Source organism: Mercenaria mercenaria, chromosome 10 (genome assembly GCF_021730395.1).
Source record: "Mercenaria mercenaria strain notata chromosome 10, MADL_Memer_1, whole genome shotgun sequence".
NCBI classification, from domain to species: Eukaryota; Metazoa; Mollusca; class Bivalvia; order Venerida; family Veneridae; genus Mercenaria; species Mercenaria mercenaria.
The window spans coordinates 38077494-38099931 of record NC_069370.1 but is presented as its reverse complement, the minus strand read 5'-3'; the positions used below and the strand labels follow the sequence as shown (position 1 = coordinate 38099931).

General features: G+C 33.3%; 3 protein-coding genes across 7 annotated transcripts in view; 2 read left to right on the top strand and 1 right to left on the bottom strand.

The window, feature by feature from the left end:
* The window catches only part of LOC123561867 (atrial natriuretic peptide receptor 1-like), a 60246-nt gene extending 47186 nt beyond the window's left edge, over positions 1–13060 (top strand). For all 3 annotated transcript variants that reach the window (XM_053552807.1, XM_053552808.1, XM_045354534.2), the window contains 11 exons: positions 550–726; positions 1109–1274; positions 2216–2365; positions 2939–3113; positions 3694–3834; positions 6428–6551; positions 7199–7267; positions 8520–8694; positions 8979–9077; positions 11763–11854; positions 12182–13060. In XM_053552807.1, coding sequence (XP_053408782.1) covers positions 550–726; positions 1109–1274; positions 2216–2365; positions 2939–3113; positions 3694–3834; positions 6428–6551; positions 7199–7267; positions 8520–8694; positions 8979–9077; positions 11763–11854; positions 12182–12328 — 1515 coding nt within the window. In that variant the 3' untranslated portion in view covers positions 12329–13060. The remainder of the gene's footprint in view (positions 1–549; positions 727–1108; positions 1275–2215; positions 2366–2938; positions 3114–3693; positions 3835–6427; positions 6552–7198; positions 7268–8519; positions 8695–8978; positions 9078–11762; positions 11855–12181) is intronic.
* Positions 13061–16349: 3289 nt separating this feature from the next.
* LOC123550186 (uncharacterized) lies at positions 16350–22092 on the bottom strand. Of its 3 annotated transcripts, XM_053516731.1 has the most exons (7): positions 21475–22092; positions 20725–20867; positions 20166–20311; positions 19575–19748; positions 19133–19235; positions 17453–17536; positions 16350–16906 (listed from the first exon to the last, which is right to left on the bottom strand). In XM_053516731.1, the coding sequence occupies exons 1-5, from the start codon at positions 21908–21910 to the stop codon at positions 19226–19228; spliced, it is 909 nt and encodes a 302-aa protein (XP_053372706.1). In that variant the 5' UTR covers positions 21911–22092; the 3' UTR covers positions 16350–16906; positions 17453–17536; positions 19133–19225. The 3 variants fall into 3 exon arrangements, with proteins under 3 accessions (XP_053372706.1, XP_053372704.1, XP_053372705.1); XM_053516729.1 differs by having other exon boundaries at positions 19133–19748; XM_053516730.1 differs by lacking the exons at positions 16350–16906; positions 17453–17536 and having other exon boundaries at positions 18563–19748.
* On the top strand, positions 17645–18568 carry LOC128546325 (uncharacterized). Its single transcript, XM_053516732.1, has 2 exons — positions 17645–17743; positions 18074–18568. The coding sequence occupies exons 1-2, from the start codon at positions 17659–17661 to the stop codon at positions 18301–18303; spliced, it is 315 nt and encodes a 104-aa protein (XP_053372707.1). The 5' UTR covers positions 17645–17658; the 3' UTR covers positions 18304–18568.
* Positions 22093–22438: the final 346 nt, after the last annotated feature.

Sequence of the window (22438 nt, the reverse complement as noted above, 5' to 3'; positions counted from 1 at the left end):
GAATTCTTTGAGCCAACTGGAACTGATTTGTTTTGATTGTCTTCCATCCAGTTTCGCTAGGTCCTTTAATTGGTTCTCCTGTTGTTCAGCTGTTTTCTGTAAAATAATTCATAGTTTACAATTAAATCACGACTTATGTTATCATTACACTTGTTAATGGTTGAACTGGCGTTGTTGACTTTGGAATGTTATGGATAGGACTTATACACAAAGAACGGTCTATACTCGCAAGTTGTTTGTTTTGCCACATATATACGTTGCTTCAAAGATTCGTTTTGGTGAAGATGGGTTTTTGGAACGTGGCTATTCGTATTGAATCATTTTGATGAACTTGTTAAATATTCATGAGTACAAATTTTCTAAAAAAATCTGTATTTTGAGAAAAATACAAGAACAAAATCTTTACAGACATTCCAACGTTTCATAAACGCAGCCGCCAAAAACGACACCAAGCAACTGGCCTTTCAAACAAAGAAAACAAATGTAAAACAGACATGTTTAAAGAAAGGACATGCAACCAAGAGCTGTAATTTATACCATATTTTCCAGATCCGCAACTTAAGCCACAGGAACATTAATCCACTTGTAGGAGCATGCATTGATCCTATGAAAATCTGCCTATTATCTATATATTGTCCAAAAGGAAGTCTTCAAGATGTTTTAGAGAATGACAACATAAAGCTGGATCAGATTTTCAAAGTATCATTTGCTTCAGATATCGCTACGGTAAGCTTACTAAATAACGCAACTCATCGATTCTAATACAAAAAAAAAAATTCTCGATGGCACCCAACTACTATTTGTTACCTCCCAACCTCACTTATGGACCTTTTGTAAGCACACAATTTTGAAAGTCTTACAGTATTGAAAGTTCCAGGTATTAAACTTTACTACATGCTACTCAAATCTAATTTTAACACAGAAAAAAATAGAATTTTCATCGCGCCATTCTGACTTCTATTTATGATTTAACATCACTTTAAACCTTTCGAATTGTGACAAAATGCCAAAGTAACAGGCGACCTTGGATAGGATCACTGTGTATGAAACTCAACTAAACAGCAAACATTTGACTCCATCTAAGTCTGTGTACATATTTTTATTTTAGGGAATGAATTATTTGCATTCAACAATCGTTAAGAGTCACGGACACCTTAAGTCGTCTAATGTGTTTATTGACCAACACTGGACATGCAGAGTGGGAGATATCGGCATGCCTGTTTTCAGACAGGGAGAGAAACCGTTTTCAGATCCAGCTATCCGAGACTGTTATCGTAAATATTATTTACTTGATTACAGTCCTTGGAATTAAAGGTCTTGGCCCAGAAATAAAGAGCTGTGTTTGAAGAATTTTGATTATCTAAGTTGGCAATGGATTTGAAAAACGTTTTAATTTGTGGAAATACCTGGACTATCTAACAAGTCGGAGACATGTATTTAATTCAAAAAGTTAGGTTTAGCGTCCAGATATTAAAGATTTGTCAAATTCTTCAAACAGCACTAGGTGTCAAGGGTTTTCTATGTCACGGATAAACATTTGATAAACATACGCAAAAATCATATTCTTGAATAAACCCCATGTAATAGAAAATATTTTTCACATATAGGATCTCGTTGTTTTTTTTTAAAAAAAGTCCTTTTGAAAATAAAAATAAAATATTCCATAATAACATTTTCAATTTGTGTAGAATCTATAACATTTCAAGAAAATCATAATCGCTGCATTTATTAATAAGTTTTAGATGCAGCATTATCTGAAGAAAAATTGGGAGTGGGGGGACACTCCCGAAGTTGATTCTCGGTACTTGATTTTGATATCCTCCTAGAAAAGCGTAGATGGGGTTATCCTTGTAACATGAACTGTAATTGAGCCGTGCCATGAGAAAACCAACATAGTGGGTTTGCGACTAGCATGGATCCAGACCAGCCTGCGCATCCGCGCAGTCTGGTCAGGATCCATGCTGTTCGCTTTTAAAGCCTATTGGAATTGGAAAAACTGTTAACGAACAGCAAGTATCCTGACCAGACTGCGCGGATGCGCATGCTGGTCTGGATCCATGCTGGTCGCAAACGCACTATGTTGGTCTTCTCATGGCACGGCTCATGTATTTATTTGTTGAACATATATTTTTTAAATAAATTTAACAGAGCATGTGGTAATAAGGCGCTTAATTTTAAATACAAATATTAAAAAAATGTACATAATTCATTTTAGAACTTCTATGGACAGCTCCAGAAATATTAAGAGATTCAGAGAGTACTTCAAGAGGAACACAGAAAGGGGATGTTTATTCATATGGTATTATTCTGCAGGAAATAATGCTAAGAACAGGCCCATACGGCTATCACAACATGGACCCTGACGGTATCAGACATTTGTATAAATATTATTTTGATTACAGATGTATTTTATTCATTACCTATCATGAACGCATAAAGATATTCAAATTCAGACAGTGAAGTCAAATTTTGAACATGATTGAGTTTGAGAGTCGAACAACTTTATTTATTTACATTCTTACGTATAACGGGAAATAGACATCTGCTTTCACGAAAGTATATACGGTCATGATTATAACCAGTTTTCGAATCTAGTTTGATCCGTATATATACACAGTGCACAGTGCAAAAGATAGACTAATATTCATGCCATTAAATAATATGAGCTAGTGTGTTATTTGCTCAGCTGTACGATTTTTCAGACGTTGTTAAGCATAATATTTTTCGTTCCTTTCTGGACATTATTATTCACCCATTACTTTAAAGATAAAATGCCGCATAGATTAAATGTTTCTTAAACTGATTGCTATTTGTCATGCATGGATATCAATTTCTTGAGTTATACATTAATATATTAATTTTCTAAAACTTTTGATAAAGCGTTCTATTTGTTGGATACTAATATTATCGACTTTATCGTAGCAGTATCATACTTCAGATATTTTGTCACGTATTACTCAAAAAGAAACACCACCATTTCGTCCACTGGTTCCGGCTGTTGAAAGCATTCCAGAAATTGATGACGTCATGAGAATGGCCTGGGAGGAAGTGCCTTTATTTCGACCAACGTTTGCAACGATTTTAGAATCGCTCAAAAAATTCAACAACGGAAGGTTTGCTTATTTTTGTAATATAATACTTAATGCTAAATGCCCATTGCCGCAAAATAACTACATTTTAAAAAATCAAGAAGGAATCACTCATTTGTTCATTTGTTTGTTTTGTTGGGTTTAACTCCACACTAACTCAAGGGGCCCCTTTCATATTTGTATATTTTTTCCACCTGGTTTCTTGATGCAAGGGACATTATCGACTAAAACGGTCTTGATTCCATTGTACGTGCTAATTCTCTTAATATTATTATAACCACAATTCATTGCGAACATCTGATATTCAAGTGCTTTCAGTAACACAGGATTTTTTCTTGGGGGATGGGGGGGGGGGCGGGGGGAAGTACATTTTGATTATATAGCAAGACAGGCTGGTAGAAGAACAAGCTGCCTCGATATACAGCTAGTCTGCCGATTGAAACCCAGCTATCTAGATATTATCCTACCATCTTATTCGATTGTCACCGTTATGCTGTGAGAGCTATTGATAATGCGAGCATATCTGGACATATTACATTATAATGGTAAATTATTTTTTTCCTAACAGAGTGTTTATAGCAACTCCTCTTCTTATCATTCTCAGAACAACAAACTTAGTTGACCAGATGGTCCATATGATGGAGAAGTACGCGGATCATTTAGAAGATCTGGTACATGAACGAACTGAACTGCTGGAACTAGAACAGAAGCGTACAGAGGATCTGTTGTGTAGAATGTTGCCAAGGTAAATGTAATAAAGCCTATATTCATGGTAGCGTAAAATTATATTTAATGAATATGAGGTCACTAATTACGTACAGACGATCAGTTGAGCAGTTGCTTAGGTACATATCATAAAATATATGTCCGTGATACTGTAAAATAACTTTTAATGAATAAGTTACTGATTTCGTATAGAGGATCTGTTGTGTAGAATGTTGGCAAGGTATGTGTAATAAAACATGTGTCCATGATAACGTTAAATGACATTAAATAAATAAGAGCTTACTGATTACATATAGAGAATCTGACGTGTAGAATGTTGCCACGGTATGTGTAATAAAACAAATAGATTCTACTGGAATCGCAGCGCTTTAGGCATGCTGTCCTTATAAAAAGAAATCGAACAGAAGCGTATGGATGTGTACATTTTCTGTGTATTTGTAGTTAACGTGTTGATGTGCGTTTCAACTCGTATAAGCGTTACAGGAAACAGTATTTTTGATCACAAAAGCCGTCTGAAGAATGCCCACATGATGTGAAATATAACAGTGCGTGCCCCAGAAACGTATCATAGGCGGCTGCATAGCTTGCTTATCAGCTATGTAGGTCTTTACCAGACAATAGAACTATTTGATCATTAATTTTGCCTAACAAAATGCTAAGGGTCATTTTTCATGCATAACCAGTATGATGGGGGAAAAGATCCATCTGCACCAAATGCCACTACCCACGCCCAATTCAATTCAATGGACACCCAATTATATAACCTGTTAGATCAGTGCATACTAGCAACCAACTTCCCTTCGATATACATGTATGAAAATTCTGCAAGAGTATATACTCAATGTAAAAATTACCTATTGAATTATTTGAGTATAATCTATAATACAGGAATTTCTTTAACAATTGGAAATAAAATTAGCATAATTACTAAAACACTCAAAAATTTACTTAATTATAAATATTAATTAATATATTTAAATATTTAAATTGTTTCCTGGAAATTGCTATTTACACTATGAGGTTGTTAATCAGGGACTCTGAAACGTCGGCATATCTACTGCAATAGAAAAGCCTCCTCAACACATTAAAAATGTTTTTATTAAACAATTGAGCGCTCAAAAAATAATGTTTTCCTCCTAGTGTTATTTGCTGTGTTCAGACAAATCGCTATATAGAAGGGAAGAAATTCCGAATGATTCTTTGTAAGGGATTGGAGGAGTTGTCACGCCCTACGCGGTCAATTATGTAGATCTTGGACTCAATTTCAATACGAATGAATTGTAGGTTTTGGATGTTGCTATTATTTATACTCTATTATATATATTATATATATTTATATATATAAATTCGTAAATCCAATTGAAATGATCTATTGTATCCTCACGTGAAAGAAAGAAAAACTGTCAGTTGGTTAAATTTATGTTGGTGTAAAACAAAAAATACCGTTATCAGATACGAAGATATCACAAGATGTTTCAGCTGTTTATACATATGTTTGTTCAAAAAAACAAATATCAGTTGTTCGGCCTCAGTAAAATCAACGCATTCTGACTTGACATCAGATTAGTTTTTCTAACAAAAGTATTATTATCTTATCTTTGTAATACAAGATTGCAATGCATGTAAGCTTTTTGTCACATTCTATTGCAGTTTTATATATTTTATGGTGAATTCTGTTGTTTACAGCAATATTTCCGTATCAAGTTTTATAAAGAAATGCATTGAAATGCATTGAGAAATAAAACATGGACACAACGACGACAAAACCAATAAATTAATGAGCGCAGTGTGGCTACGCACTGGAAGTTACCATTTCAAGGCGTTTGCCTCCAGATATACAAATCACTATCATAAATATAAGATAGAAAGGTCTACAAAATTTTCAAAAATATCAATCAATTCAGTTAATATTTTACCAGACAGTACATCTAATTTTCGAATGCTTCTTTTTGAAACAAACATTTTACTCTGTTAACAGAACAGCGCAGTAGGTATTTTACACAGTTTCCGTGTTATAAGATTTTTGCCAGAAATCATAAAGTCGTCTTGTTTCAATTATCTTTTTACAATAACTAATAGATTATAGATAAAAGTAGTATCAATGCCTCTTTAAAATTGACGATTATTGTATTATAAGATTTTTTTTATAATGAATGCTTTACTTGGTTAGAAAAGATTGAAATCGACCATGAAGAACATAATTACAATATACCCTTTAATTAAGCAGTGTACATTATGTTTTCGAAAAATATTACCTTTGTGTTATAGTCTTGGTAGATCTGTTTTACACTTCTTAGTATAGTATTATCATTTAATGCACAGTTATCACGTAGTGAACCTACTTGTCGTTATTTTTATTTGTTAAAGGTGGATAACTGTCGACGATAACTTTTATATACATTGTCTCGTACTTTTTTAACATGGTGGTGTTTAAGTGTGAGGCCCCTCTAGTCGTTTAGTTACTGATCCTTCCAAGACCTGGTCTGACAATCATTTACACATCCATACTTACATTGTTACACACGTAGCTATTCTTCTGGATATTTGTCCTTGTTTTCCCCATTTCAGAGTTTATTCCTATAATTTAGAAGATCCAGCAAATATCTTTTCAGAACGATTGCAAATGATTTGAAAGTAGGAAAAATCATAGCACCAGAATCCTACGACTGTGTTACCGTGTTCTTTTCTGATATTGTTGGCTTCACGGCCCTCTCGTCGCAGAGTACAGCAATGGAGGTAAAAACGATAACTAATCCTAAATAGTACTGTTAAATTTAAAAATATATGCATACATCATTTGAAAGGTATTGCGTAAGTATAAATTGATATAAGTTAACATTATAATGATCAAATGTATAAATGTTCTTCAACAACAGTATTGCGAGTATAGTCCCATATAGGAAAAGTATTAGAATCCTGTGTAAGGATGCAATACATGTTGTTCATTAAAGGACCATAGAATTGAAGCATCTTGTGTATCTTGCACTACTTTTCATCTAAAATCAATCACATGCCACTGAAAGCGCGACCTATGTAATTTTACATACTCAAGCACATTTACATACTCAAACACATGTACGACAGGCTATCGACTCGTTCACAAAGAAAACGACGATGTTTTTATGTTAGCATGCACAACGCTTCCTAAGAATCTTCTTAAAAAATTTATAAATTATCACAATAACATTCTTTATGTGCTTTATGGTGGCAGTAAAAAGTCTCGTCTTAACTTGGACTTAGTGCTGTTAATTTGTAGAGTTCATTCAAATTTACTATAAATGAATTCAGCGTATTAGTCAAACCGAGTCTGCTATTATTTTGCTTTGTGGCATTCTATGTACCAAACGATCATCATGTAAATTTTATTTTTATCTATTTTGCAGATTGTTAATTTTCTTAATGATTTGTACACCTGCTTCGACACAGTTATAGAGGATTTTGATGTTTATAAGGTAATGCATAAAGTCGTTTTAATATCAGTATTAGGTATATGATATTTATGTAACGGCGGGAAGTCAACCTAACCCACTGGCACCAGACCAGAAAGGAAAAAAAAACCTGTACATGTTATGTCCTAACCCTAGGTATACTATAAGAACCACGGTCACGAACGGAAAAATGTACTAGCCCATTTCAGTCGCTCATTTCTCACCCTATACACGAAGTTCGGTCAATATGTACTATGCATACTGAACAAGTGGTAATTTATCTTCCATCGTGCACCAGTCACATTGTCTCAATATTTCATATCGAAGTCGCAGTGGTAGTCCGCATATCTTCTGCTTTCGCCAGCATTACAGAAAAAAACTTTAATGAACTCCCCTAATGTAGTTCTGGCCGTTTAACTACACATGCACGCTAGAATGTTTATATGCTGCCTAAATCTGTAGTGTGAATTAAATAAACAATACTAATGTGTACGACTGTATGATTTCAAATTCAAAATAATTTCAAGTGACTTTCATTTATATCGTATAACTGTAAATATTTTAATTCTGCGTTTGTTTGTTCACACTTCGCCTAACATTTTCCCTGTTGTCTAGACCGGAAGTTCATTAGGGAAGTTCATCCAAGTGTTTTCGTAACGATGACGAAAGCATAAAATATGCAGAGTGTCTTAGTGATATGAAACATTGAGACAATGTGGCTGGTGCACGATGGAAGATAAATTACCACTTGTTCTAGATGTATAGTATCCACCAAAATGCGCGTTTAAGGTGAGAAATGAAATTGATTAGTATATTTTCACGTTCATGGCCATGGTTCATATAGTATACCTAGGGGCAGGGTATAACATGTACAGTGTTTATTTCTCTTTCTGGTCTGGTACTAGCGAACTTACCAGTGTTCCTGAATTCTGTACCAGTACAAACCTGTTCTCCACAAGTAACTTCTAGCTTGCCCGCATGAATTAGATGTTTGGGACCAGTGGTTTCCAACAGAATGTCTTTTATCAAGTCGCTACGTAGAACATACGCCTCGCCCGGGATCTAACTCGCAACGCCGGAATCCGTTGCTCTGCGCTCTCCCTATTTAGCTAAGCGGGCGGGCTATATATACAAAGGTATACAAGAAGCAGGATAATAACCCACATCAAAATGTCAATATCTTTTGACGATGTTGTGTATTTGATGCTTACAATTACAACGACACGATAGTCGTCAACGTTACCGTAAAATATGTGTAAGTCTTGTCTTTTATCAGGTCGAGACTATTGGCGATGCCTATATGGTAGTAAGTGGTCTTCCAGTACGAAATGGCAATAAACATGCAGGGGAAATTGCAACCATGGCTCTCAATTTGCTCAGCTCGGTGACTACATTTAAAATCAGACACAGGCCAAATCAACAACTACAGATGCGTATTGGCATACACAGCGGTATGGCAAAATATAATTTTCTTCTACTGTTGTCTGAAATACCAAAATAAACTGTAAATGATGACGTTGATGTTGTGTATTTAAATGAATAGAAAAATTTGTTTTACCAGGCTTCAACTTATAATAACTAAAATAACATTATAGCTTTTTCTTCCATTCAACAATAAACTAAACTAGTAAACATTTTACCGCATTGTTTAAAAAACAGTTTAAAAATGCGTCTTAGGAAAAGTTTCATATATAAAATTATAATCATCAAATAAAATTATTACATTTTTGTACAGGACCAGTTTGTGCCGGTGTTGTTGGCCTGAAAATGCCACGATATTGCTTGTTTGGCGACACGGTTAACTATGCGTCTAGAATGGAGTCGACAGGACTAGGTATATATTCAAAAGGAAATTATTTATATATGTTGCGTAATGTCTGATGCTGTTCTTCTTAGCAACATGTATATATAACAATCCTCTAATGTTTTAAGACTCTAGGTCAAGTACATTTTGCGATTCATGGGACACTATCTTACATTTTTACAAAGTCAAAGGCCATAACTCTGGTATTGTGAAGTGAAATAAAAGAAAATCTCAGGCGCACAAATTCAGATGCCAGAAAGTATTTCTACATGGTTTCATGACTCTGTGTGGAATATTTTTAAGATATATGCAACAAAAACTTTTAAGCAATTTATGTGTACTTTTCAACTTAGTTAAGGACCATAACTCTGGTCTGAATGACTGAAATCCCAAATAGAACACCAGGTGCATAACTTCATAAAAATTATATGCTACATAACAGCTACCTAGTGTTTTATGACTCTAGGTCTAAAACTTTTTGAGATACATGCTACACAAACTTGTATGCCCTTCATGCATATTTGTGACAATCAAGGGTCATAACTCTGGTCTTACTGACATTCAGATACAAAATCCCAGGTTTACAACTTCACATGCTAAATAATTATAATCCTATGATTGGATATTTCATGACCACAGATCAAATAGTTTTTAAGACTTTTATGCCCCGTTATGTATATTTTTGACTAGGCCATACCTCTGGTCAGCAGAGTGATATCTCTAGCAAAACCTTGACATGCTGAGTAATATTCCTGTAATGCTTCATAATCCTGGGTCAAATACTTTTTAAGTTACTTGCGAGACAAACTTTTATGCATATCTTTGACTAAGTCAAGGGTCGTTATTCTGGTCAGGCTATGTGAGATCCAAATTAAAACACCAGGTGCCCACTTTCCTGTGCTGAATAACAATCCTGTGAAGTTTGATAACTCTGAATCAAATACTTGTTTGCACAACACAAATTCGGACAGACGGACAAGGGCAACTCTAATCTCTAATCCTTTCCGCAAAAAAAAATGGAGTAGGGGACGCAAAAAACCTGATCAAGCTTTTGAAATTGTACTGAGGATAGAAAAATGCTTCAAACAAATACTTGTATTCAAGTTTATGCCCTTCGTGGGATGATCTAAGTTGCAATTTTTTATGATATATTAACTTTTGAAATATCACAGACTTATGCTTGCTATTTACGTATGACATGGACTGATTTTACAGTTCGTATTCCTAATCATTTTGCACAAGAGATTTGCATAATCTAAATGTCTATACATTTGCATCAATTTGACGCATAATATGGACTCCAAAGACATATTTCCTGCTTATGAGGCATTTCGGCTTCCTAATGATTCAATTAAACGGCATGAGGAATCCATCATCATCAGCTCCTGTGAGACAGTCTCTGATATGCAGGCGCATTACTTTCATTTTTAAAACTATAATTGCTTAACAGGGCCAGTAGATGGATTCCTATATTCGATCATTTGAATTTTAGGACGCCCAACATCTGGACAATCGTGGCGAATGAGCTTAAAAACAACCAAATCAATCCCAATTTTATCAATCCGCTCTGGTCCGAGTGTTTGAACAACTGAATTTTCAAATGAAATGATGAAGAAAGTCGGGTTGTAAAATCTATGATTCTTGTGTGATAATTGAAAACATAATCAAACTCCGAATGTATTTTACTAGTTGAGACATTATAGAATAAAAACATATATCTATTGTCATACATTAACAATTTGACGCAACAAACTAGTGGTATAAAATTTAACATCTTTTTTATTTAAAGTGATAAAAAACAAGCATTTTTGACTAGCGGCAACGCAAGATTTGAATTCAGTAAACTAGTACTAAAAGATGATAAATACACTTAAATTTTGTCTGTTTTTAGGAATAGTACATTTTTAATATTTACTTTTTCTCGTAGTGACAGATTTGCTCTTAGATAATGGAAGTACTGTGCAATTTATAAAAAAAAAACGGCAGGGTTATATTCAATGTTAACGCACCTGAATAAATATACAAATCAAACTTGTACTTACTTTGAAATCGTGGGTAGTGTACATTTCACGACTCCACATAAACAAACTTGGCCAAACCAAGTTTGATTTTATTTTGCATCATTATGTTCTGTGCTTCACAACTGTAGACTCTACGTGTAAGTCATGTTGCTTTAACATTTTCCCAGTACTAAGACGCAATGCAGTCATTATTCCGGACCCTTTGATATCATGAACCGATTCAATTTTTTATAAACTAGAGCTCCGCTTTTCTTTAAAACCAAGCTAGGGGAACTTGCAAATTTCATTTGCCATCATGAACACATAAAAGTATGGAAGTAAAGCTAATTTTACCTTCGAAATCACATTTTACATTATTAGTTTAAATTTTGAGTTAATCTAATTTAGCCGAGTGCATGTGCTTCAAATTGTTGATTCTTTTGAAGTATTTTTGATAATTGAATGCTATTTTCTGACAATTTGTTTTGCCATATTCGAGGAAAGATTATTTGTTTTATATAAAGTGCCCGTCAGTTAGTCGTTTTGTCTGTTACTTTAGTATATTCTTGATCACAAGATGAACAGTCAGTCGATGTCTGTAAGTTTCTAACATATGCTACTTAATAGTCTATTAGATATACTTTAAATACTTTTTGTATTATCTGGAAAATGAATTACCCTTTCACCAACAATGTCATAATATTATGCTTGTTAGCCCTGAGAATCCACGTGAGCCCAGAATGCAAAGCTTTGCTGGAGGAACTTGATGGTTTCCATTTTGAGTGCCGGGGATTGGTGGAAATGAAGGTTGGTTGTTCTCTCAAGCTCATTTTTTTCTTCAAATTTTATTTAGGTTTTGAATTTGAAGTAGTTTACATAACCGCTAATTGTAAATATAGACATACATCGAAAGAAGCTTTCACTTCCTGATCTTGCTTACTATACACATGTAACGAGTTATTATCAACTAGAAATGTATATCAAGACGTATTCATACATGCAAAAGATGGGAGTTGTACACATGTTTAGACCCGGAGGTTCTTTATAAAACCATACTCTTCATTTAAGGAGGTTTTAATCTGTTTAAGCAGTTTTTAGCTGAAACATCAATAGACGTACCATTTTCATTTCCAGGGCAAAGGACAAATACGAACATATTTTCTCCTCGGTAGACAAGGATTTAGTAAACCACTTCCGGATTTGAAACTAGCAGTGACAGCCGTGAAACATGAGCTGAAGTTAAATCCAATAGTACCAAATGGAATTAAGAACAAACTGTAACATGGTGGCGCAAAATAAAAAATAACTGAGTATAAGTGAGTGACTATTTCGCAAAGGAAACTGGCCCGAGAAGGAATCAGTAGTAACAATCACTAGTAACAATCACATTGTTAAATAAACATTATGTTGGTTACTGGTTTGATGTTTTTGGTATCATTGATGTCAAGAAGAAGGTCTAAGAAATATATTATTTTTACCGCAGAATATGAAATGATGATCTTGTGAAATGTTCAAAAGTAAAGGAGACTATGTAGTCTTATTAAACCTTGAGGACATTGTATTGCATTTTACCTATATTAAGCAGAATCATCTACGTAAATACCAAATGACAACTTAAAGACTGTCAGCCTACATATATATTCGGTTAATTTAACCTATTCGAAGTGATATTTAAATAGTATCAAATCATTCATATATTCCCAAGGTCGTCTTGAAATAGATGGGTTATCTTTATATAATTAGCAAGCTGTTATTTCTAGTTTTGTGGATAGTAAATACAGAAGATACTTTATCGACCTATGTTTTGATACTCAATAATACAATAAAATGGCGATTTTCCTGTTGACTCAATGGCCAAAAATTGTTTTTCCTTTTCCAGCAATGAAAAATTCCAAGTAATTTTTAAGATTTAAAGTCATGGTCACTAACATATTTTGAAGTTTTATAGCAATCTGTAATATAATATGAAATGGAACAACAACTTCAAACTGTTATTAAATTTATTCCCAACTAGTTTTGGCTTTTATTGCCTTAATCAGGGGTATAGTGTATACAATGAATAACCATATTATTGTGTTTTTTAAATCCTAACTGGTCAATTCATTGCCGTAGTTTACAGAACAACGTAAGATGGCCATATATTTGTATATATTTTCTGAGTATAATATAAAGGTTTATATAAATACTGAATATGTTGAATAAACAAGTACTATAGAGATGGTGAGATTAAATACGGGTATTTGTTTTATGTTGTTAAATTTATTAATATAGATGTACAAAATGTATCAAATAAAACGTCTTTCAATTTCGTAGCAAACTCGCAATATATCTTTCAATATTCTTGTTTTATATTTCCTAATAAATGACTTAATATGGTTAAATAAATATGGCTAATAAATGACATGGCATTTCATTACTTTTATATTATTTGCTTATCTCAGGCACAAGGTTCTTCATTATAATCTATGTATGAGGATATTTAAAACATGAATCGTTGTGTAATGACACTATTCTATGAAATATCACAATGTCAGCTGCATTTAAATGCTAAATGGCGGTAGAGGGTAAGAAATCCGGGTCCCTTTGAATCATACAATCAATGTATTTTATAGAAGAGATCCGCATAAGTCGATAGAAAAGGGTATGAGAGATGTTGCATATTTCATAACTTCTTTTAAATAATTTAGTTTCTACAGTCCTTCCAGATTTTTTGCTCAGTTGAATACCTCACCCAACTTATATAAAATAGCTGATAAAATGTAGGTCATCGGGTTTGCCCTAGATTTATTTTCTTTTGTATTATCTATATTTCGGAAAAAAATATAAAGATGCGAAAAAAGTCTTGAAATATGTAAAATTCTATAGTGTTTTGAACTTAAGCTTTTCTTTTTAATTACAATTGCTTACTTAATAATTTCGGACAGTGAAGAAAATGTGACCAGAATCGCACTGTAGATGCAGTTGTGCTTATGGTTCTAAAAGCGATATGCCCATGTTCCATTGTTACCCAAATAAGTTTGCTAGCTTTATAGTCAAAGGCATTAGAACACTTTCTCTATTATACGCAGGTACCAAGGAATACGAATGAAGTTGTAGTCAAGAGCTTGTCGACAAATCGTGCAATTTGTAACACTTTGGCACATGCTGTGGTACCCGGCTTTAATCAGTTTACCTCTTAAATGGTATAAATAAACGGATAAAATATTAATTTCTTATGTACAACGTTGATCATTATCAACGGTTTTATTTTGCAGAAATAATATATACAGAATAAAGCATGCATGTCATTTTGCGGTATCTGACTGTATACTGTTACCAAGTCTGCTTGCTCTTGAGAAAAATAAAAAAGTACGTTAGCTGTTACGCACACGCTTTGACATTTCCAATGTGGTACAGATAGTATTATGAAACTGAAGCGAGATGAGTGATAAGCCAAGGGCTTTTGATCCATGAGAAAACAGATGCCCGTTTCAAACCGTTTTGTGGTATAATCTGAATAAATATGACATAAATGGCGCTAAGCCTTTCAGTTTGACTATATACCAATAATACACATGCACTATAGCAAACATTTCATTTTCGACGCATTTATTTTGCATTTCCTTAAGTATATGGTGTTACCAAATCCACTTCCCATCGTCTTTAAAGCTGGTGGGAACATATTCTAACACAGGAACTAGCTAGAAGATATTTACTTCGCTGTCAGGTGGTATAATACACAATGACTGAGAACAGAGGTAGTCAATAAAATCTATTCAAAATTCCTTTGGAAGCACAGAACACAACCAAGCAACAAAAAAGCAGACTCAATTCGACTGAGTCTGTTCATGAGAGGTATTGAAATGTGCAACACCCTTCACTCACCCCAGCACCAACAACTTAAGCAGAATTCTATTTTTATTCTTCTCTTGAGAAGGAACACTTTGACATGGTAAGTCACACTTGACTAAGCAACTGACGTAGAAAGCTGTTGTAATTAGTTTAAACATGTTTTATTTTTTTTTTGATACTGTTACATAGTCATTGTTCGAAATACATTTATGAAAAGGTGGATTAGAAAACAAGCAAGTAAAGTATATTAATTCCTTTCCTGTTGTAATTACAAGCTGGCCAGTCAAACCCATTGGCCTTAGAAATAACCTCTGACGTTAAAATTATTCTTTCCTAATTGAGATATTGCGACGACTCTCTGACTGAACGCTCTCCGCGTATTAAATATTACTGAGTTAAGCATGGCATTCTGCACCCGCTGAAAGATAACAATTTTGAAAAATACTTGCAGTAAGTTAGTCCATGTTGCACCGAAACACCAGAGGATCAATCTCCGTAATATTTAGGGTATTGCAAGGCGAGTGCTGATGTGTTCTATAATGCATCTGAACCAAGAAACATTGTAGACAAAGGATGTAAAAAAATAGTTAAAATTGTGATGCTAGTTGTGATGTTTGTGGTGCGCTGCAAGTTTCGACACGTTATTCGAACAGTTTGTTTGATGAATGCGCCAGAAAGAAGGTTACCTTTTTCGTGTGTAATAACTTTATTTTTTCTTTCATTTGTAATATTATTTTTTTATACTGTAGGAATTGTTATTTGCCACATTTATTTCATATGATAGTGGGTGCAGGCCTTTTGTTCCAACCGAAATTCCACATACTGCTTTTTAAAGTTAATTTATTCTAAATATTAAACCAACTGTATTGTGTTACTTTATTGATATGTATATAAGTAAGTTTTGTACTATTACTTCTGTATAAGCATTTGTGAAGGAATGTTGTGCATTTGTTAAGGATTATTGTATGTTGTGTATCGTGTTGTTACTATGTCGTTTTTACTATGTATTAAGTTTATAACTCACTGCAACTCCTTAAAGATACAGGACTCTGTCATCTAAATGTAGGCATGTCTATGTCCATTCCTTTTTCTGTAATCAACACCAAACTTATTACATAGTACGTACGTCTGGAACAAACATACATAAACAGTGTCTTATAGTTTTCATTTTATACTTTTTAAAGTTAAGTATTTATGTGTTTAATGTTTGATATGCATAATTATAGTCAAACCTTTTACAAATGTCACCTAACAATAACGCACAAACTGGCCTTTGAATCAAGGTGACTTGCATTTTAAAGTATCCTTGCTCTATAATTATTATTATTACACCAGATTTATATAGCGCGCTTTTCATGATAAATACGTTCAAAGGCGCTTTACACAGGCTGGGGAAATTTGCAGAACGGGCTATATAGCCCGTTCCTACTATTATACCCCGAAGGGGCTATTTTCAGAACAATAGAGGTGTGATATCACTTTAGAAAAACAGGCCTGTCCGAAAGCGCGTATCCGAAGTATGACTGCACTACCCTATCGGCCTTGACTTTTCGATACACGGCCCTTTCGAAACTATTCAGCCTCCAAGTTGCTGCGCTGAGAGATGCTGAGTTGGGAGAATTAGTCTATTTACACCATTTACTCATTACCTGTCCTTAAATAAGCAAACTTTGGCCCGAAAAATTTCTAAATTTCTTTCCGGAAGTCTTTAACTAAACGAACGACAAATATCAAAATATTAATATTGTTGTCATCATTAAATGTAACTTAACATCAGCATCCGTCTTAAAATAGTAACAAAATATACAGGGTGTGTATAAAAATTTTCGTTTATTTTTATTTTCAAATATCCTTCATACTTTTTCCTGCGCGCGTAAATGTTATTGCACGAGATTTTCGAGCACATTCGTATATACAACAGAGCAGAAGAAGGAACATTAGGAAAATTGTATGTTCAACCTGTTGTCAAAATGTATTCTTCAAATTATATGTCCTCCATGTCTTCACTGTCTTCTTCGAAACTTTCATCTGCAATAGAAATACCGTTCGTTTATTTACTTGAATTCAATACTTGTTACAGTTAGAAATTTGGCTGAAATATGTAGCTTATATATGAAATGTATCATTATATTATTATTATATGTATAGACGTGTATTATATCGTCACTTACACTAGAAACTTTGACGATATTCTTAAGCTTGATTGATAACTATGGTAATTACATAAATACTTTAGCCATTTCAGGGATTAATTAACTCTAACTAGGTTTCCTACTTTGACTTTATTTGGGGGTCATTTTGAATTCTCTACATCGGATTATCCTTAAATAGGTAAGAATATTCGATTCAGATTATATATGCTGTATTAGGTGCTGTTATATTTGCTTCGTATTAATTTATAGGCAACCAGTTCCTTTAACCCAGGAAATAATGTGAAAGGGCAGGCCTGTAGGGCAAAAAAGCATCATACTGGCAAAATACCCATACATTATGTGGAAGATTCAGGGGCAAGGGCCAACTGTTTGAGCAAGAGATTGAAAACTTTAGAAGAAAAGGTATTTACTAAAAATTTACCATCAGTTGGTGTACATGTGGTCGAGTTTTCTATAGCTGCAACAATTTCCTTGTAGAAGTGTATCATTTCAGATTTTGGACGAGCTATAAATTAATAAATATTACTTATATATGACTTATATACTACATATATATCTTATATATTACATATATATTAGTGTTTATGATATTTCCCACTTTTAATTCAGATGAAAGAGCTGTCAAGAATGACGAATACACAGATCTGCTTAAAATACAAAACTAGTACAGGCAGAGAAAGGACAATAAAATCAGAAAATTGGACAGAAAAAGGTAAAAAAAAGTACATGCATGTATGGAATTTTTGTTCTTAATCCACATTGTAATTGATCAAACTTCCGAGTATTGAACCACAACATAAATTCGTACATAACCTTGTTATATATGCAACCTGAGCTCTGTGAACCGCAGAATTTAACTGTATAATTCCTAATGACACCGTGTCCATATTGAAATAAGCAATATATGGTGGTACAGGTGGATCATTGCATTCTGGTTTATATTTAAACATATGTATGGAAGTTTCTTTATTTTCATGAACCACCATTAAAGAAAATGCATCTTGTAAAAACTTAGTACGTTCCTTATTCTTCTTCTACTTAGACACTACTGGTGTTACATCAGCTGCTTCAACACAAAGACCCTCCACAGATGAATTGCAAGCTGTGTACCCAGCACCTCCTGAACCTGCCCCTCAGCCTGTTACTGAACCAGCATCCTGGAAAAGATTTCGTTTGGTTGAAGAAAGTGTAAGTAACTACTATTATCTGTACTTGCGTTTGGTACTTGCACTGGTACCTTACACTAAACTTGTCAGTGGTTTGACAATTTGATTTGATACTTTTAGAACTATTTAACACAAAACTACTATGATTATTTATGCTTTTCTTTTAAATAAAATGTTACACTACCATCTTCTCACTGCACTTTAAAAGTGAATTTTGTAACGACCTCTAGAATATTATGTCATTTTTAATCAGTTTCTTCGATTGTATACACAATTGTGCGTGTAATGATAGCATACATTTTTCTAAACCGCGTTTCGTTGGAATTTGCACGTCATAAATTATGTTTATACATTTTGCAAAAAAATCTCATTTAAATACAGTAAATATAGTAATTCGCATTATAATACAGCAAAAAAAAAAATAATTGTATAAACATAGGCACCTGAGGAAAGATGCCGAATTTGCAATCGGGAAAGTATGAGGCGAAGAAAGGCTGATATTTGGATCCATTGCGAGCATTCCAGCCATGGAATGCCGTGTACTTATTAGGTACATTCTGTGTGCGCAGGGTTAGTGGTAAACAAAGAAAAAGACTAAGAAAAAATCAAATTCTACTGCCCAATCCATGTCAAGGCCTTTCAACAGTTATGTAAGTTTCGACTGCATTTTCCGATTATGGCATTTATAAACGACTAAATTGCATTAATGGTTAAGAATTTAAACTTCATTACAGTTAAACTAGTACGTAGAATTCGGTTATTTAAAGAAACAGTGGTATAGCCGGGGCTCTGTTAACGTGAAATGGGGTTATAAACATGATAAAGACATTTTTTTTTACAATTAAAAAATGTATTATAGTATTGGGTGTATAGAGTGTTTGTAAATTCTTAACTATATTTGAAATATAGTCGTTTTATGGGAACGTTTTTCTCACTTTTCACATTAACCCACATATTTCTTAACACCCTGGCTTCTTCTATGTCTTCGTTTTCATTGATCTGTGAAAGTCCCTCCTCAATGATGTCACTCAACTGTTTCTATTGATCATAAATAAAAGCAATATTATACATTACCAGACAAATACATTGTTCCCATTGGGTTACCTTTGGACTTGTATTTCAATTGTAATATGCTACATTTAGTTGGAAATAATTTCGTGTCGTGTTTTGCTTGCTCAGCCAATCTACATAATTGTTTTTATCTCGTTTTTACACAACCAAACAATTATTGCCCCTACAAATCACAGTCATCACTAAAAAAATCATTTAAAATATGACAGACAGAAAAATGTAACATGTGCCTTTTACATATAAAAGTATTTCATGTATGCAATTATAATCCTGAAAAGAGAAAAAGGTAATTTGTGAAATAAAAACCTTTGTTTTTCTTTCAATAGAGTAAAAAGTCGATCTCTGAGCCTCAGTCGTAAAGACAGGGGTGAAATCAGTGTTCTTTCTATCACGCAAATAAACTGTACATTGTCCTCCATCTGCCTCTCGTATAAATGTAATGTTTTGTCGAGAAATTCACCGGTAACTGCGGTATGTGGACTACAAATATATATAATTCATTCCCAGTGTCCCTTGTTTTATCTAACAAGGTGAAGCATTGTTTCGAAGGCTTTAGCTCGAGGGTCAATACAGAATTAGTATGCAAATATCGTCTTACTGCTCATTAGCCCTTCATTATACCTTATTCTTAACATTTTCAATATTCTGAAAGTACTGTACTAAATTAACTATGCCAAATGTAAATGTAATGTATTTTCTACATAACTACTTAATATGTGTAATATATATCGATCAGCTTATGTAATTAAATGTTCTTGAACTATTTCCTACTAAGATATAGATATACTATGAAACTATCTTATATTAAGAAACATATGCAATAAAATACTTTAATGGCTAATAATTTTACATTGATTAAAGAATGTAATATATCACTGAAATGTTGATTTTGTTTACTTTTCTTGGAAGCGAGTGTTGGATAAGTAACCGATTTTCCTGATGCGTATTCTATACTGAACCACTTCTTCAGACATATCTCTCTTGTAAACACTACTGGCATTTTCTTCCTTTATGTTGCAACATTTAAAGGTGTTATCACGAATCTGAAATTATAGTTTTATGTATTGGGAATGATTTAAAAAAATTATATTAAAAATAAGTTATTTTATAATATAACAGAATTAAAGCGTTTTATGTAATTACAGTTACAGTAACTATTTATCCCGCGTTACATCCTAACACTTTATTACTAGTATATAGATATAGATACATTATAGCTACAAAAAACATTCATATTAAAAAATGCAATTGAAATTTATACATGATGTTAACTTATGTGGCACATTTCTGCTACGTGATAACAACCTAGTTAACTAGTTAGTTATGTTGTTGTCATGTTAATGAAAGTAATTAATTAGAAACTTATGGAGTTAATAGCTTAAGTATAGTGTAAAATTTTCCTTAAACTTAAGTTGCTGAACTTAACTAATTAAATACGTAATTAAATAGTAATAACCTTTTCAAGCAAATCAGCATTTCTGCATACTTCCTGCCAATGTTTTTCCTCGGGAATGCCAGGAGGTAGCCATCTTTTGATTTTGCCGTTAATCGCTTCTAAGACAAAATCTCCACCCTCACCTTTCGACGGATGTCCACTGACTAATATAGATAATACACTTAAAATACATGTACTATTATGTACATATCATTTAATAATAAAATGATAATGTATATTCTATATTTACGTATTGAATAATAAATTATGTGGTTATTTAGTTAAGTATATTGGTAAATTATCTTTTTATATAAATATTTTAACAACAAAATTGCCAGATACTTAACACTTAATTCCCTACATATTATGAACAGACACTCCATTTTTAGATTGGCATATTAAATGGTTAACCTGATAAGTATTTTGCTCACTACATATTTTTCCAAAAAATAATTACCTAAGTAGGTACATATCGCATTACACAATTAATTATCATAAAACTAGGTGATAACCAGATACAGATACCTATCGCGATGGCTTATGAACTGTTCTGTTGTTGAAAATAGATTGTCTGTTCGTTATACAGAGGGCAGGGAATATTTCCTGTTAGTATATTCATAGAGAATAAAAAGTAATCACGATAATTAGTCGTTAACCACATAATTGACCAGTAGATTATCACGCCAACTAGATATGTAAAGAGACAATCACATAATTAAGTAACTGATTATGTGGCTATCAGTTGCCATAAATATGCCCCATAATATATACCTGTAAATGACTGTGTTTTCTCCAAAAAGTCCTTAACTTCTGGTGGAGCAAGAACATACATTTGGATGTCTTTAATTAATAGTTCTTGGTAATTTTTCATCCCAAAGGCAAAGAATAATTTAAGAAATTGTGCCTTTCCGGCTGAAATATATTTAAAATTATTTCGCCTCACACCAGCTCTGTAGACAATAATAGGCAGAACGTAATTAATTGTGACATCACACATGAATCTAAAATTTTTATCCTCGGAAATCTGAATGTAAGTATAGAAGCTTGTTATTGACGTGGAGGAAGAGTTTTGGTGACAGTGCTTCAAAAATGTAAACATTATCTCTTGAATTGAGGTCTCAAAAATATAGTTAATAGCATAAATGCTTTGTGGTGATCGGTGCATGACTGAGCACACACTTGTGCTCTTGGAGACTTGAAGCCACATTCCTTAGACAGATCCTTTAAAACCGGCTCCCACAAAAGCTTGAAAACAGCTTTGACGACATTTATTTCAATGTGTCCGTGACCTGGTAAAGAGCAAAACAGCCAGTTATCAAACAAAATATGATTATAAAAAGATAAATGTATTATTCTATTCGATGGGTGATGTATGCCATTTCGTGTTTTTACTATTTCACCTCGTCGATGTAAAAACGATAATTAACAAAGTTAAGCGACGAATGCGCCGATAGATAACGCGATAGTAAGCTTTATAGCAAAAAAAACGATATTCAATATGTAATTGACAAGGGACGCAGATCGAAAAATCCCGATAAATCATAACGATAATTGTAGTGTTTTCGGTCGGCAACACAAGCAAATATTAAATAAGTGGCATAAAATAGCCACCATAATGTAAGATATATAGAAGGTTAAGTCTGTACAGCATGGTAATAATAAACATGTTTGGCTCGCCATCGTCACTGAAAATACTCATCATATTTATCAATAAATTATTACTTGGATATTCATA

Excerpts from the sequence above, each read along its gene's own strand:
- LOC128546325 (XM_053516732.1), top strand. The coding sequence starts at position 17,659 with ATGACGAATACACAGATCTGCTTAAAATACAAAACTAGTACAGGCAGA. Across the intron at positions 17,744-18,073 it reads AGAAAATTGGACAGAAAAAG|ACACTACTGGTGTTACATCA; the intron begins GTAAAAAAAAGT and ends TCTTCTACTTAG.
- LOC123550186 (XM_053516729.1), bottom strand. The coding sequence starts at position 21,910 with ATGTGGCTTCAAGTCTCCAAGAGCACAAGTGTGTGCTCAGTCATGCAC. Across the intron at positions 20,868-21,474 it reads GAAAACACAGTCATTTACAG|TCAGTGGACATCCGTCGAAA; the intron begins GTATATATTATG and ends TATCTATATTAG. Across the intron at positions 19,749-20,165 it reads AACACTCGCTTCCAAGAAAA|TCCACATACCGCAGTTACCG; the intron begins GTAAACAAAATC and ends ATATATTTGTAG.